The sequence below is a fragment of the Hylobates moloch genome, unplaced genomic scaffold (genome assembly GCF_009828535.3).
Source record: "Hylobates moloch isolate HMO894 unplaced genomic scaffold, HMol_V3 SCAFFOLD_22, whole genome shotgun sequence".
Classification (NCBI taxonomy): Eukaryota; Metazoa; Chordata; class Mammalia; order Primates; family Hylobatidae; genus Hylobates; species Hylobates moloch.
The window spans coordinates 19,628,588-19,645,219 of record NW_026652297.1 but is presented as its reverse complement, the minus strand read 5'-3'; the positions used below and the strand labels follow the sequence as shown (position 1 = coordinate 19,645,219).

At 40.0% G+C, this 16,632-nt stretch overlaps 1 protein-coding gene across 1 annotated transcript in view; it reads left to right on the top strand.

Annotated features, from left to right (window-relative positions):
* Positions 1–3,835: 3,835 nt before the first annotated feature.
* The window catches only part of ATP2C1 (ATPase secretory pathway Ca2+ transporting 1), a 146,368-nt gene continuing 133,571 nt past the window's right edge, over positions 3,836–16,632 (top strand). The window contains exon 1 of the mRNA XM_032143745.3: positions 3,836–4,215. Within this exon, the coding sequence (XP_031999636.2) occupies positions 4,108–4,215 (108 nt within the window). The 5' untranslated portion in view covers positions 3,836–4,107. The remainder of the gene's footprint in view (positions 4,216–16,632) is intronic.

Sequence of the window (16,632 nt, the reverse complement as noted above, 5' to 3'; positions counted from 1 at the left end):
AATTTGAAAATCTCACCAATTCAAAGGTATCTTGGAGACACTGTTTCTCAATTTTTGTTTCATGTTTCTCAACCTGTATTTAACCCTTGGATCCAATTCTTTCTTCTTTGTCATTCTCTTTCAATGAATATGCATTGGTATATGTTAACTAAACACCTACTGTGTGCAATGCACAGCGCTAGATGACTTCACAAACCTACATTTTCATCCTATCTTCTTTAACATTTGAAAAAGAATAAACTGTAAAATATCTTTCTCCTCACTCCCTTGCCACTATTTTTCCTGGTGTTGGCTTTGCCTCGTTATGTTGCTTTTCAAGTGAAGAATTTGGGATTCCCCACACTTTAAGCCATTTGCGAAAAAGCAGATTATTATTAGAAAGCACAGAGAACACACAAATATCCTTTCATGTGGGATTACAGCCTTAACCTATGACTTTCCTGGATTCATGGTTTCTGTTGGTTTTCTATCGAGGACGAGGGGTGAGAGTGAGTTCTGCAAAATAACAGATAACTACTTCCACTCTTTTTTTTTTCTTTTTCTTTTTGAGACAGAATCTTGCTCTGTCGCCCAGGCTGGAGTGCAGTGGCGTGATCTTGGCTCACTGCAACCTCTGCCTCCCGGGTTCAAGTGATTCTCCTACCTCAGCCTCCTGAGTAGCTGGAATTACAGGCACACACCACCATGCCCGGCTAATTTTACTATTTTTAGTAGAGACAGGGTTTCACCATCTTGGCCAGGCTGGTCTTGAACTCCTGACCTCAGGATCCGCCTGCCTTGGCCTCCCAAAGGGCTGGGATTACAGGCGTGAGCCGTCGCACCCAGCCTGCTTCCACTCTTTATTGTGCTACTTTGCAGAGGGCAGAATATACCTCATATACTTGTGGAAGAAACATTGGGCCCTTCAGTCCTTGCAGATATAGATTGTAGCCACCGGGACTCTGGTCAGCTGTCTTTCATCAAGGCACCTGAGTCACAGGGGCAATAAAAAAATGCACTCCTTAAAAAAAAAAAAAAAAAAAAAAAAAGGCGCTTCTCCAAGCTGTGATGGCAGAGATGTCCATACTGTAAACTTAAGGAGACTATGCCAACCACCTGAGAAACAGGGTGCATAAATTCCCACATTCATATTGTATTAAATATAGACGGACCATTGAAACCTATGTCAAACAGAAACTGAGGTTGTAGTAGTTTTCAAAAATTGGGAAGTAGAATATCTGTATCTACAAATACAGCTTCTTTTTAGCATCACCAGAATCATTTCATAAAGGAATCGTTAAGAGGTAGGTAATGATATGAACATTATTTATAGAGAATTCAGGACAGGAAGTTGTATGATTGTTTGAGAAGACGTTACTTGCTCTCCAATTGTAGTCTGCAAATTCCTAGCCATCTACATTTGTATTTCTCTCTTTTTTTTTTTTTTGGAGACAGAGTCTTGCTCTGTTGCCCAGGATGGAGTGCAGTGGCACGATCTGGGCTCACTGCAACCTCCGCCTCCCAGGTTCAAGTGATTCTCTTGCCTTAGTCTCCCAAGTAGCTGAGATTACAGGCACGCACCACCACACTCAGCTAAGTTTTTGTATTTTTAGTACAGACGAGGTTTCACCATGTTGGCCAGGCTGGTCTCAAATTCCTGACCTCAAGTGATCCGCCCGCCTCGGCCTCCCAAAATGCTGGGATTACCAGCGTGGGCCACCACACCTGGCCTGTATTTCTCTTTAACAAGGTAACACCATGTCTTTCCTTCTTCAAGTTAATAGGTCCTTGAGAATTCATTTCTGGGAGTGGGTTAAGTGGTTCTGCTGTATACTGGTTGGATACAGGGACTGGAGTCAGGTTTATCTGGTTAGAATCCCCTTCGCCTCTGTTTTTGTAGCTGTGTGACCTCAGCAAATTGTTACCTTCTCTGAGCTTTGTTACTGTAGGATTACATGTGATAATACATGTAAAGACTTTAGCACATCACCTGGCCAAAGGGCCCAATTAGTATTAGATATGATTTATATTCGTTATCAATTAAATTCCTAAAGGAGTTTTAGTTGCATTTGTTTCACCCATTTTTCTTTTTTGTGCTTAATCTACTAGAACAGTTTTTGTTTGGATGCTGCATTTCTCCCTCCCCATTTCGTTTCATCACTCACCTCAGGCCAAGAAAAAGTGATCCTGAAACAACTGTGGAAATGAAGTCTGCTTTGTGTTCGTCTGTTGGGAAAAGATTGGATCACCAGTCATGCTGTGGGTGTTTAGCAGGCTGCTGGCTTCTGCCCACAATAAAGAGGCATCTCTGAAAGTTTAGATCATTTTAAAAAGAGAAGCAAAAGGGCAGTTAATGGATCTCGAGAGTATGTATAAATGGCACATTTCCCTGCCCCCACAATCCCAAGGGCTGCCTCTCTTTCCAGGGCATCAAGTTGGCCCAGGGTATCTGGCCTTCTACACTTCTTGTTTTTCTGGGTCATGAACTGGCAGGGAGCATGCAACACTGTGCCCTTAGCATTCAGGTGTTTCACAAGCACACTGCTTCTCTCTTGCCCTCATTAGAATCAGCTGTCTCCAGCATACAGAGAAGGACGTGCAGAGCCTCTGTATGCATGTAGCATGGTGTACCTGGAGAGCTGACAGAAGGGCAGGGCCTCTCCAGGAGCCAGTTCCTGTAGCAATATGTAAATGACTTCTTGGAACCACCAGGCTGGCCCTGGTGAGTCTGGAAGATCACCTTGCTAGTGGGCCCAATGCCAACCTGACAGATGGCCTGGGCTGCTTGCAGCACAACCAGCTTTAGGCCATCAAGTGTGTTCCCTGAAGGCAGCTGACCCATCCAGGAGGGTCAGGGAGGCTGTCCAGGGGGACAACTCAGGCTGCAACGTAATTTCCCCAGCTCTGCCTACCCCCTCCTCCTCCCTAACTTGCAGTGCCCTCGGTGAAGAGGGAAAAACCAGGTCTCTCCTTCACCCTTAAAGAAAACTCTGGGTCACATAATTTTTGTTGATGTCCAGTCTATTTTCTACATGACAGCCCCTCACAGAAGTGACCAAATATTTCCATCAAAGGAACCAGCTACTGCAAAGTTTAAAAGGATAATAAAATAGTAAAGTCTATTTGGGGCCCTAGTTTAGAAATACCTTGTGATCCCTATAAAGTATTAAGAAAATATTAAACTTTCAAATTTTATGATTTCATGTCCTCTAAGACCACAGACTTCTTGGCATTATTTTTCTTTTTCTTTTTCTTTTTTGAAGCATGAATCTTTTTTTATAAGAGAAGGTAAACATAAAACATTTTCTCTCACTTACACTCATAGTTTTTAAAAGCCTAGGGAAAGTTAATGTTTCTGAATTCAGCCTGTGGATTTGAGATAAGGATTCAAGGAGAGAAGGCTTTTAACTCAGAACAGAATCTGCTGGCAGCTATTGTTCAATTAATGTAAAGTATCTGGTTACTGGGCGTGTTGCATAATGCATCACAGTGCAAGCCAAACGTTTTCAGTGCTGACAATGAGCTCCTTGATAACAAGAGTGAGATAATTTGTTAAATTTTTTTAGAAGTCCCCCAAAACAGTCTTCTCAAGACTGAATGAATCAACACTTTCCAGCTCAGACCACAACTGAGCTGCGTGTCTGTGTGTGCGCATGATGATAAGAAATCTAGAAGGAAACTGGGAAAACCACATCTCATGCCCTGTTTAAGAACTAGAAAAAGTGTCAGAAGAATTGAAATTAAGCCTCACGAGAGTCTGTGGGTATGGAAAGTCACTAGCTAGCTAATATTAACATAGCTTGCAACAGAACACTGTTGCTAGAAATAGGACAGTCGCATCACTACCACTAAGCAATTTGCATTCTGTGGACCAGCCCCTGAATTCCTATTGCCCTTTGGGCATTGCATTTCTGGACGCTTCTAGACAGTGTTCATACTTGGCTGTCTGGTTTCACCAGGAACTCTACCCAAAAGAGGAAACAGCAAGGAGAACATTTGCTTTGTTTGTAGGAGGGAAGTGGTTGAGCTACAAACAAATCTTTAGGCGTCTGAGGAATTGCTAAGTTTCTAATTTCATATGGTTGCTGACAAGGAGGTGCAGACAAGGACCCTCTTGCTTTCCTCACTATGGATAGTCTGTTGCCTCCATCTAGATTCTCTTATTTCAAAAAATATCCTCTCCATGCAATTAGGAGATATTTATCGACGCTGAGAAACCAAAGAGCCGAAGAACAGGTATCATTTTGTTTATATTATCTTTAAAATTAACGGGTGCTTGTTCCTTGTTGCTTTTACGTCGCTTAGTGATTTCATTTGTGCTGGTTTACATGTTTATATGTACAGGTCAGATCCTGCTTGTGGCTGTTCAGACTTGGCAATCAGAAAGCAAGCAGGCTTGTGAGAATTCATTTAAACTTGGAACATTCAGATCCTGAGATTAAGCGGAGTTCTGTAATGAAGCCTCATGCTCTCTTTCTTCTAAAGAGCTACTCTATCAAAGTTAAATTTTGAATTGTTTGATCATTTTCCAATGCCTCAGATACAAAATTTGACACTATTAATATCTCAACAAAGAAAGTATCAGACCCTAGAAGTACACTTGTCTTCTTGTATTTATGGTTATGTTTATATAGCCAGAATTTGCAAAACGAAAAACATTTTATAAACTATAATAACCTTAAACAGATCATTAACAAGCTATAAATATCATTCAGAAGCAGTTGGTCATTTTTGTGTGTGTAAAAGGTAGGAGGTAGAGCACTGCCATTTTCAGGCTTTTTAGCCAATCAGAAGCTATGATTTCTAGAAGGAGACGCTATCACTTGGGAATATAAAGCATTTTAAAAACTGTTAAAATGTCTGATCACGTCTCATTTAAAATCATGCACTCATTTTTATGGCGTGAGATTTATATCATTCCATTCCTTTGGTCTCCAAAAAAGACATTTCTAAAAATGATTTTTATGAATTTTACCAAATTGTTAGAAGAAGTAGCAATATCTGATCCATTTAAATCTAGTGATTCATTTAGGAAGAAGTGTGGTGGTGGTATACAAATGTGAAGGACAAATGTATAGCCATACCAAAGACCCAGCAGTCATGAATTGCTTGTGCGCTGTGCTTGTAACTAGAACTGCAAAACTGTGCAGGAGATATCACCAGTGTCCTGTATTTTTTTCTCCTTTGTGATATGAGATGACCCACTTAATAAAACACTTCCAGGAAATGCAAGATAGGTTTAGCAGACAGAAAATCCTCTCGTGACAGGTTTCCCAAAAAGGCAATGCATAATTTGGAAAATAAAAATCATTGCTACTGTTTGAGAGGAAACTGCTTGTATGCCCTGCTTTAATAATTTTACAAGGGCCAGAAATTCAAACAGACTCTGTTCACTAAGGGAGCTGGGCTGGTCCAGTTTGTCTCTCACTTAGGCAAGGTGTCGCCATTAAAAGACAAACCTCTTGGTTTCCAAGTTTCAGCCTGCACTTGCTTTTGAAGTAGAAAGCTAGAGAACCAAGTAGTAGGGCTGCATAAGTTTTTGTTTGCCAATCTTTTAATGTTCACAGGCTTCTTCAGGCCTCATTTATTATGGAACGAAGAGAGGTGGCTGAAAGGATGGGACCAAAACTGTGGAATGTGAATTGAGTGATTTTTTTTTTCTCAGTATTGTAAGTTTTCAGAGATGTGGCTATATTGCTTGTGTAGTTCTATGGTTCTTTGTTTTTAGTTTATTGAAGAAGTATTACAAAATGCATTCAGAAGACCATTAGAATTTAACATAAAACGTCTGACTTGGACAGGGTGGGTAGTCCCCTCCCCTGTTTACAACCATTTGGGACAACCTAGGAACAGCTGGGAGTGAGTATTATGCTGAGTTCTTAAATTCTTATATAAGTGAATTGAATAATTAAGAGAAATAATATATTTGATTTCTTTTTAAAGCCAACTACAGCTCTGCAGACCTAATGTCTCACAGAATTAGAGAAATTAGGTCAGAGTTCGTCATAACTAACCTTGAAAGCTTGTTGGGAAGTTATAAAGGAGGTTAATAATGTCTACAATCTTATGACCTGCATATTTGTTGCCTCTAATCCTTGCATTCTTGCATAACTAATCCTTGATATAAAAGCGAAGGGATTGAGACTTAGAGCCCTTAACAGCCCTTGCCCATGCAGCTAGAAATACCAGAGGAAGATGTGAATTTCTATCTCATGGCTTTAAATTTTATCCATTTTACCATGCTTGATCCCTGAACAATCTAGTGATAGCAAAATATCACCCTGGTAACTTTTCTCCTTGAGAGTATTTCTAAAATTTCCCATATTCACACACCACTGTCATAATTTTTTACTGTGTTTACCACGTCTGTATGATTAACTCCTCAATATTTTTCTGTATTTATACTTAAATCACATTATTAGAGTTTATTTAGAAAAAAATTTCATATCATGACTGTAAATGGAAAACCATTGTCATTAGCCATAAGTAAAAATAATTAATAAAAGCAAAATAATACTAAATTCTAGGTAGATACTATTGGCTGTAAAATCTCCAAGCCTGAAACCTGCTCATTTGTTAATAAGGAAGATTAGCTTTTAAGAGAAAGGCTAGAGCATCCTAGGAGCCAACTGAGAAAGTTTCCTGGGTGAGGATGGAAAGGAATTAAAAGGTAGATAATGTTTTTCAATCCCAAATGATTCAGTGTTATTGAATGTAGTCTCTGCATGCCACTTAAAATCTTCTCCCACCTCACTTAGCACTGCTAGGTACCAACCATGTTGAGTTCCACATACTTGGGGAATATTGTCCTAGAACACCATCTGCTTCTTTACTTTTGCACATTTAAATGAACTCCCCCACCTCTAGCCTAGAATTCTCTCCTTTACTTACAACTTGCCCTCCTGCAGGTCTCCTGTACATCCTTCAAGACTCAGATTAAATGGGCTCAGTGAAAAGCTTTCTCCAGTGCTGCTGGGAAGGATGAAGTCTTCCTTTTCCAAGATATTTTGTTTGCTTCAGATACGGCCCTTACTACATTCTATGTAGTAAATCATGTGATTTCATGTCAATATTCGTGCACCCATGCAGACATGACACTGGATATTATCTTGTTTTTTGTTCCCTGAGGCATACTGGAGCCTGGCAGATACTGGTGTAAAGGTGACCCACACAACAGGCAGAGGGTACACACTGGATTGACTGTGACACAGACCTCCTTGGTTGCCTTTACTAGGCCTAGAAGGTCCCTATACCCCTTTTCTGTGGTCCAAATTATGATCATTGTTATACTCACCTTGTTCATATATGCTTTATTGTTTAAAACTTCTCCTAGTGCTCTTCTCACACTTAGTGTCATACAGACAAGAAGATTTGACATGAGGGTTGATTTGTTTGGTAGCTTTTCCTGGTGGTGGTAGTGTTATTCCTGTGATACAGCCATCAATAGGTTGGTAGGTTATTTATCAAATTGAGAACAAATATTTCATCCTTTGCTTCCCTGGATTCTCTTGTAGCAAGTGTTTCACAAAGCCAAATCCCCACATATGTAGAAGATTAACAGCATTAATTAGATGAAGATGCTGAAGGTTGGGAAAATTTGTTAACCTTTCTCTCAGAATTATTCAAATGGTGTGATAGTAACAGTGGTAGTGGTGAACGTGGTGGGCAGCCTGAGCCTAAATAGAGTCTCAGATGAGTTTGGGTAGGTATGCTGAACGCACACATAAGAATGTTTGGTTTCAGTTATTTTATTTTGGTCTGAAGGCAACATCCAGCCCCTGGCTCAGATGTTGGTGTCTAGTTTATAAGGAATGAGTGAGACTTGCAGGCAATGTTCCCCTAAGTACTAGAGACTCAGCAGCCTGATCTGTGGCTCAGGTAACCAAGCGGGACACTGAGTGTGGAAGGGACAATTTGCTCCACTTCTGGGCTGACTGTAGGCTAGCTTTAGCCTAGGGATGCCTGCCAAGAACCAGGTACCTCATGAACCCCTGGGGAGTACTGCTTTTGGGGGCCAGCACCATTGGGCTACATATGGGTGCCAGCACCAAACAATGAGAGAAGACAATTTGTGAGCTCATGTGGGACAGCCTATTCCCTCTCCCTGGATGAGTTCCTCTATTCCCATGGTTTCAAACACCCATTTGCTGAAAACTCCCAAATGTTTATATCCAGAGCACTTCAGCCTTGCATCCAATCATCTACTTGATATCTCCATCTGAATGTCTTATGAATTTTGCAGACTGAATGTGTGCAAAGAGAACTCCGCAAGCTCCAAACATGCTCCTCCCCAGGTTTTTCCATCAATCAACACAAAAGCTCAAACCAGAAACCTGGGAGTCACCTTGGCACCTCTCTTTTTCCCTTTCTCCCCCTTACGTCCCCTTCCTAATCCTTTAGTAAGACTTCTAAAATAGTTATTGAATTCTCCATCTTCACCCTTCCAATCCTGCCAACCCTCCTCTCTTACTTGAACTATTGCAATAGTTTTCCAATTCGTGTCTCCATGTTCACTCTGGTTATCCTACAATCTGTGTCTCCTGTAGCAGTCAGAATTTTCTGCTTTAAATGAAAATCTTATTTTAGCTCAATGCCGGGAATATGGTATTATTTTGTTTGCTAGTTTAGTCCCAGTGCTAAGCATAAATCTGGCACATAGATGATAAATTAAAGTAATTGAATGGAAGAAGGGGACTTTGTAAGTATTAGAGAAGCCATGGGGCTGGAGGGTTCACGGGGCTGAGATGTTGTTATGCAGGTGAGGGTAAGAGATGGTGAAAATAGGTTATTATCCTTAGTAAGCAGAGGCTGTTGAGATCTAGGGGAAATCATGTAGAGGAATTTATTTTACAGACTTGAAACTAGTGTCACAAACTAAGAGATTTGCCCAAGCTCGCATGGCTTATCTGTGTCAGTGCTGGGATTAGAATTTGGTTCACTTGACTCTCATTCTGTTATGTATAGTGAGCCCCTAAGCAGAGATGTAGAAAAAGGCCATATGAGAAAAACACTCTACAGGATGGGTCCAGAGAATAGGTGATGCCTGAGGGTCAACTTGTCAACTTGTCAATAACAAATAAGACCTTTTGATGAGAGACTGAGGCAGAGCAGAGCCTGCTCTTTTTTGCCTAGTCCCTTAACTTACACTGCCCTTCAGCACCCTTGCCAGTCTGAATCCCCACTTCTATGTGTCCCTGCAGGAGGAAAGCCGACAAGGAGTCAGAAAACACAGGCCAGCTAATTTAATCTACAAGAATTTGGGATGACCTGTACCAATGCATTGCTCTCTTGAACAGAGATTTTTTTTTTTTTCTGGTTGAGAAATACCATTTAAGGGCTGACCTGACAAGTCTTGCCTGTTTAACAGTGAATCTGCTTAAAATGAGGAGAGTGGTCTTTGGGCCCAGGGGACATGTACTGTAGCTACATTTTAATTACAGAGTAGAATCAAATTTTGTTTTGGAAGCTGTTCTAAAGTTTCCTTTCAATGGCTTAAGAAAATGTTTTTAGTTGGAACGGGATCACTGGATTTTTTTTCTTTGCTGCTTTGTTTCTTAATGAATGCTAACCTCAAAGTTGCACTGTTAAATAAATATTTGAATTTAATTTGAATTTTAGAAACTTATTTCTGCATTTTGGCTCTCATACTTGCTCTGAATGATACTATAAAAATTAATAACTCCCCACTCCAAAGAAAACTACATTGAGATTTCCAAGGCTAAATAAGGATTTGAGGTTGCTGATGTAGGCTCTGATTCTCTAGGTAAAATGATAGACATTTCACTACAACTTGATTTAAGAAATGTTTTTAGCTCCATAAAGTCAGTAAATTGGTTATATCTTGAGTGTATACCAAAGCTATTCATTGTAAAAAGTCTTTTTGAAAAGTCATGAAATGCTATCCATTGTCAGTTCAAATGATGTCTGAGGGGAAACTAAAAGTGCTTCTCCATGTCCCCCTAGCCCCATGCTTATGCTCTTTCATTGGCTTCCATTTGCTTTTTGGATACAGACAAAGCTCCCTAACGTGGAGGGGTTTGTGTGGTCCAGCTCTGATTCTCTGCCTGTTGCATGTTGACCTTGCCCCCTGTGCTTGTGCTTGAGTAGAAAAAAGTTTCAGTCCTTCACAAACAGGAGGAAAAGATTTTCCTTGTAGAACTTAATAAATGTTATCTCACTTATGCCTAGTGTTCCATTATTGGAACGCTAAGCATGTGGGAGTTATTTACATCCTACTGCTGAAGGCCACCACCAAGGTCTGATTACAAAAATTCAAAAACTTGCAACCTTGGGCATAAATGGGTTAAGATAGAGGACAGAGAGTCTATGGCACTCCTGTGGAGGAATTTGTATAATTATATATAGGTAACATTGACAGTTAAATTGTGACAACATGAAGTTGAACTTTAATATTTCTGATTATTAAATGTGACATTAAAAGTGGAACTATTTTATTATGGTAATGACAACCTTTTCCTCTATCTGAAGGGAGAAATTTTTTGAATGAGCTACGTATTTGCCAAAAAAATTAAAAAGCTACCAATTGTTTTTCACATTATCTACAAGATGCCTGAGAGTTCTCACTGATAGCTTGCATAAAGATAAATGGCTTTCTAGTTGTCAGCAACCACCCTCATGGTCTTTCTCTCTCCCAAATCTGTCTTCACTATCTAAGAAAATACCACCATCCTGATATTTAGGCAGAGGCCTAGGTTCATCTTAGGTGCTTTCTGCTCCCTTAGTCAATATTTAATCTATCACCAACTCCATTCAGTTCTACCCCTAAATAACTCCCAAACCAGTTGGTCTACTTCCCTCTTTCACCACCCTAGCCCAAAGACCGTCATTACTTCTTGCCTGAAATACTGTAATACCTTCCTCATTGGTCTCCCAGTAATCCACACTACAGTCAGAGAGGTCTTCTGAACACTACCCCCTAGCCCCACGCTTATGATCTTTCACTGGCTTCCATTTGCTTTTTGGATACAGACAAAGCTCCCTAATGTGGAGGGGTTTGTGTGGTCCAGCTCTGATTCTCTCCCTGCCGCATGTTGGCTTTGCCCCCCTGTATTAGTCAGGGTTCTCTAAAGGGACAGAACTAGAGGATATTTGTATATATGACGGGGAGTTTATTAGGAGAATTGACTCACACGAATCACACAATCACAAGGTGAAGTCCCTCAATAGGCCATCTGCAAGCTGAGGAGCAAGGAAGTCAGGCTGAGTCCGAAAACCTCCAAAGTAGGGAAGCTGACTGTGCAGCCTTCAGCCTGTAGCCAAAGGCCTGAGAGCCCCTGGTAAATCACTGGCGTAAGTCCAAGAGTCCAAAAGCTGAAGAACTTGGAGTCCAATGTTCCAAGGCAGGAAGCATCCAGCATGGGAGAAAGACGAAGGCCAGAAGACTCAGCCAGTTTCCTCATGCCACTTTCTTCTGCCTGTGTTATTCTAGCTGTGCTGGCAGCTGATTAGATGGCGCCCACCCAGATTGAGGGTGGGTCTGCCTCTCTCTGTCCACTGACTCAAATGTTAATCCCCTTTGGCAACACCCTCATAGACACATCCAGGAACAATACTTTGCATCCTTCAATCCAATCAAATTGACACTCAATATTAACCATTGCACCCCCTGTTCTCTGAACCCTAGCTATAGCACACTTCTTCTATGTATGCAAGTTTTCCTACTACTTCCTGGCTAGGGTCTCTGTTCCAATAATCATCTTTCTATCCTCCCTCAGTTAGTATCTACTCTTCCTTCAGATTTTAATTCAATATTAACTCCTTTAGAGCAGCCTTTTCTGACTTTTCCACCTTGCTTCATTACATCCTTTGAAGGCACTTGGTAACTCTCCTTTGCTGTATTTATCCTAGTAGCAATTTCCCATCTTTCTGTGGGGGCTATTTGATTCCCGATGTATCCCAGGTGACTAGCAAAGTGCCTGACAGATGGAAGGCACTGAATACAAGTTTGTGGAATTAGTGAATGTGGGGAGTAGGGGTGCAATGAATTCTATCTTGAGACTGAAGTACTTGAAATAATCCTGGATGTTAGACTTTGTGAGGAAGATATATGACTGCTTTTGAATATGTGTTTGTGTATGTGTTTGTAAGAATCACAGGGCTATAGTACCAGAATGGCTGAGTGATTAAGGTATTGGACTTAAGAAACATAGGGCTAATTCATGAAGAAAGATAGGTATGCATTTGGGAGGTTCCAGAGGAAATAACCATGACCAATGGGTAGAATTGCAGGGAGGGGTTATGATATACTAATAAAGATGAACTTTCTAAAAATGAAAGGTAAAGGAATGAATTATCTTCTGCAGAGTGCAGGGGTATGTGACCCCTCCTTAGGGTATGTTGTGGCAATGGTTTCTGCATCATAAAAGAGAAGATTGAATGACTTATTAGGTTCCAGCTCTGATATTCTAGTATAATAGGCAATAGAGAGATGAACAATTCAGATATTTTAGAAATAAGGAGAGGGCATAGATGTGCAAGTTAAAATTTCCCTGTTTTATTTGGTTAGTGGTAAATACTCCATGGTCTTAGCATGTTGCTCTAGAGTCTAAGACCAAAGAAGACAGAATCAAATGTCTTTGGTGATTAGAGTAGCATGTAATTCTCCATCAAGGTAAAAAAAATATAGTTATATCTAGCAAAGACCTCAAGTGAAGAGCTATGTACCTGTGACTAGCTTTTCTAAGCCTAATCGACCACTTAACTACTTCTAATCCATAGTTTATAGGTTATGTAACCCCTTCCAGTATAACAATAAATAGCTAAATACACATAGCAGTCATTGACAAATGGGGGGCGCCAAGAAATTTCAGGTTATTTTGTGGCACTTTAACCACTGTTGTTTTTTCTTCTTCTTCAATTAAGCCTCTTTTACCTTCAGATTTTCTTCAATGCAGTCAGTGCTGACAACTTGCCGTTTATTATGGTCCCTTCTGAAGGTGTTCCATCCTTCTTGTCCACAGCACCACAGCAGTGAAGTGTCAGACAAGCCTAAGAGACACCTGGACCCTGGGTTGACTTCTGAGCTATTTCTAATCCTTTCATTTACTTTAAAATTTTTCTAACCTACTGTGCTCAGGTGCCTTTGAAACACGGGAGTCAGTAAATGGATGAGTATCAAAACTGTTGCTTTGTCTTTGAAATAAGCACATTATTAGAAGAAGAAATTGAACTAGAAACCACAACAAATTACAAATTCGAATGACAAATATCACAAGCATCAAAAAAATCTAGGAAATAAGTGTTTTTACCAATTAAAAGTTAACATATGCATCCTAAAATATTTTGTTCCTACATTGTGGGGGCCACAGGGTCTTTAATCACCTCCTCATACAGTGATGGTTTTTAAATATTCTGTGAAGAGATAGTAGAAAGATAATTTGGATACTGCCCTAATACAGTTAATTTATGATTATTTTTCATTAAAACAAACATAAAGTGCAAAACCCTTTTCTGTGACAGTGTAGCTTTTTATAAAGATTCCTAAGTTTGCTATCCCATTCCACATTTTAGACAGTTCATCTACAACACTTTGTTAGCTTTTGTTCAGAATGAAAGATGACATATTTTTGCACCTTGTACAGACAGTCCCATGTCTTGACAGAAAACGAAATAAAAATACCCACATATGTTGTACTGCTCAAGATTTGCTGTGAAGAGAGCAGGAAAAATGTTAGAATTATTTCTTTCCTACTCACCCTAAAGGTGGCATATTAGTAAGGCTATTTCAGGAGATACAACTTGGGTTATGCATTCAAGAATAAAACATTTTAAATTTGTATTAAATGCCTTATATGTGTCAGGCACTTGACAAGGTGCTTAACGTATGTTGTAATTTATTTCTCATAATAACCTTGCAAAGTCAGTGGTATTATCCCCATTTTATGGGTGAGAGAACTGAGGTTTCAAGAGGTAAAGTAACTTGCTACATAGCTCATAAATGATGACTCTGAGATTTTAGCTCTAGGTTTGTCTGTCTGACCTCAAAGCCCAATTCATTCCCTCATACAGAGATACCTCCCATAGATAGGATTCCTTTCTCTCCTTCTTCCCTTCACTCCTTCCTTTCTTATGTTTTCCTTCCTTTTTTTCCTTGACCTCAGATTTTCTCTCGTTTATGAGGATAAAGGAGTTGAAAATAAAACCATCATAACTATTGTGTTGGGAAGATACCTTAAATCTTTTTTAGAATGAGAAATATAGGTGGAAATACAGGTTTTTGCAAAGTTTAAAGTTTATTCAATTTGGGAGACTTTGTTTAAGAAAAAGAATATAAAATCTGTATCCAGTTTCTCAACATGGTGCAGTGGCTCACGCCTGTATTCCCAATACTTTGAGAGGCTGAGGTGGGTGGATCACTTGAGGTCAGGAGTTCAAAACCAGCCTGACAACATGGTGAAACCCTGTCTCTACTAAAAATACAAAAATTAGCCAGGCTTGGTGGCATGCACCTGTAGTCCTAGTTACTCGGGAGGCTGAGGCAGGAGGATCACTTGAACCTGAAAGGCGGAGGTTGCAGTGAGCCGAGATCATGCCACTGCACTCCAGCCTGGGTAACAGAGTGAGACCTTATCTCAAAAGTCTGTATCAGGGTTCTCTAGGGGGTGAGGCATTTATTATGGGAATTGGCTCATGCAATTATGGAGGCAGAGAAATCCCATAATCTGCTGTCTATAAGCTTGAGAACCAGGAAAGCCAGCAATGTAATTTATTCAGAGTCAGAAGGCGTAAGAACTGGGAGCACTAATATCTGAAGGCAGGAGAAGACCGATGTTCCAGTTCAGAGAAAGCAAATTCACCCTTCCTCTGCCTTTTGGTCCTATTTGGATTCTCAATGGATTGGATAAAGAACGTTCATACTGATGAGGGTGAATCTTCTTTACTCAGTCCACTAATGCAAATGCTAATCTCTTCCCCCGAACACCTTACAGGAACACCCAGATATAATGTATGTTTTTCTATTTGTTTATTTATTTATTTAGTTATTTTACCAGCTATCTGACCATCCCTTAGCCCAGTAAAATTGAGACATAAAATTAACATCACAAAATTGTCAACATTAAAGTAGGTACGAAGTGAATACGTATTTAGAATGGAAAAAGAAATCACAACAAATTACAAATCTGAGTGACAAATACCATAGGCATCACAAAATCTAGGAAATAAGTGTTTTCACCAATTAAAAATTAATGAATGCACCCTAAATGTTTTGTTCCTACAATGTGGGGGCCACAGGATCTTTAACGACCTCCTAACACAATGATGATTTATTTTTATTTTGATTTTTTAATTAAAAAAAATTTTTTTTGAGATTGAGTCTCGCTCTGTCGCCCAGGCTGGAGTGCAGTGGCGCGATCTTGGCTCACTGCAAGCTCCACCTCCCGGGTTCGTGCCATTCTCCTGCCTCAGCCTCCTGAGTAGCTGGGACTACAGGCGCCTGCCACCATGCCTGGCTAATTTTTTTTTTTTTTTTTGTATTTTTAGTAGGGACGGAGTTTCACTGTGTTAGCCAGGATGGTCTCAATCTCCTGACCTTGTGATCCCCACTCCTCAGCCTCCCAAAGTGCTGGGATTACGGGCGTGAGCCACTGTGCCCGGCCTTTATTTTTATTTATTTTACTTATTCACTTTATTTATTTATTTATTTATTTATTTATTTATTTATTTATTTATTTATTTTTAGTAAGAGACAGGGTTTCAGCATGTTGGCCAGGGTGGTCCCGAACTCCTGGCTTTAGGTGATCTGCCTGCCTCGGCCTCCCAAAGTGCTGAAATTATGGGTGTGAGCCATCGCACTTGGCTGATTTTTTAAATATTCTATAAAGAGACCATGGAAAGATAATTCAGATACTCCCCTGACTTAGTTAATTGTTTTTCATTAGAGTCTAGAAAAGTTCCATCGCCTAGCTTTTGGCTCTGTTTCTCCTTTACTACCCACATACTTCAGGTGCTGAGCACCACAGGACACATGTATATCAAGATTTCAGCCCAGTGATTTTAGTACAGGTAGTAGGGATATTCCTGCATGTCATTTCTCCTCCAAAACATTTGGCAATAACTTAACCATGCACAGGCATGACTACAAACCACAATTATATAATCCACTAAATCCAAATGAAATCTAAGGGTATCCCCATCTCAACTTTCTCTGAGCCAGATCCAAGATATACCTATGGCTACTTCAGTGCTACCTGATAGGAGTAGAATTGTGAAGGAGGGATAGTCAGTAAAAAGAGTGCTCTGAAGCCAATTGCAGTTAAAATATATTTTGTAAATTTTTAATGAAACATAAGATTATGGGAACATTGCTAGAGTCTTTCTCAGGGCCTTAAAGAGGGTTCTTTGCAAGTGAGGGACCTTGAAGCTTAAGCTTTGTTGGCTTCCAAGAAAACCTAGCTCTGGAGGAAAGGTGTAACCAAAAAAAATGGTATTACACTATAATACACAAGAGTCCATGCCATATAGCACTTCAAAAAGATGATGTTATATGAGATCCTATTCTGAGCAGCTTCAGCTCCCAAACTCATTGAATGAAGTAGAAGATGTTCTATTCAGTATATTTTATAAATAATATGTTGAAGATACAGATGTTCTGGTACTGCTAAAACTCAAAGGTCTCAGACTCCTCTGCCACCA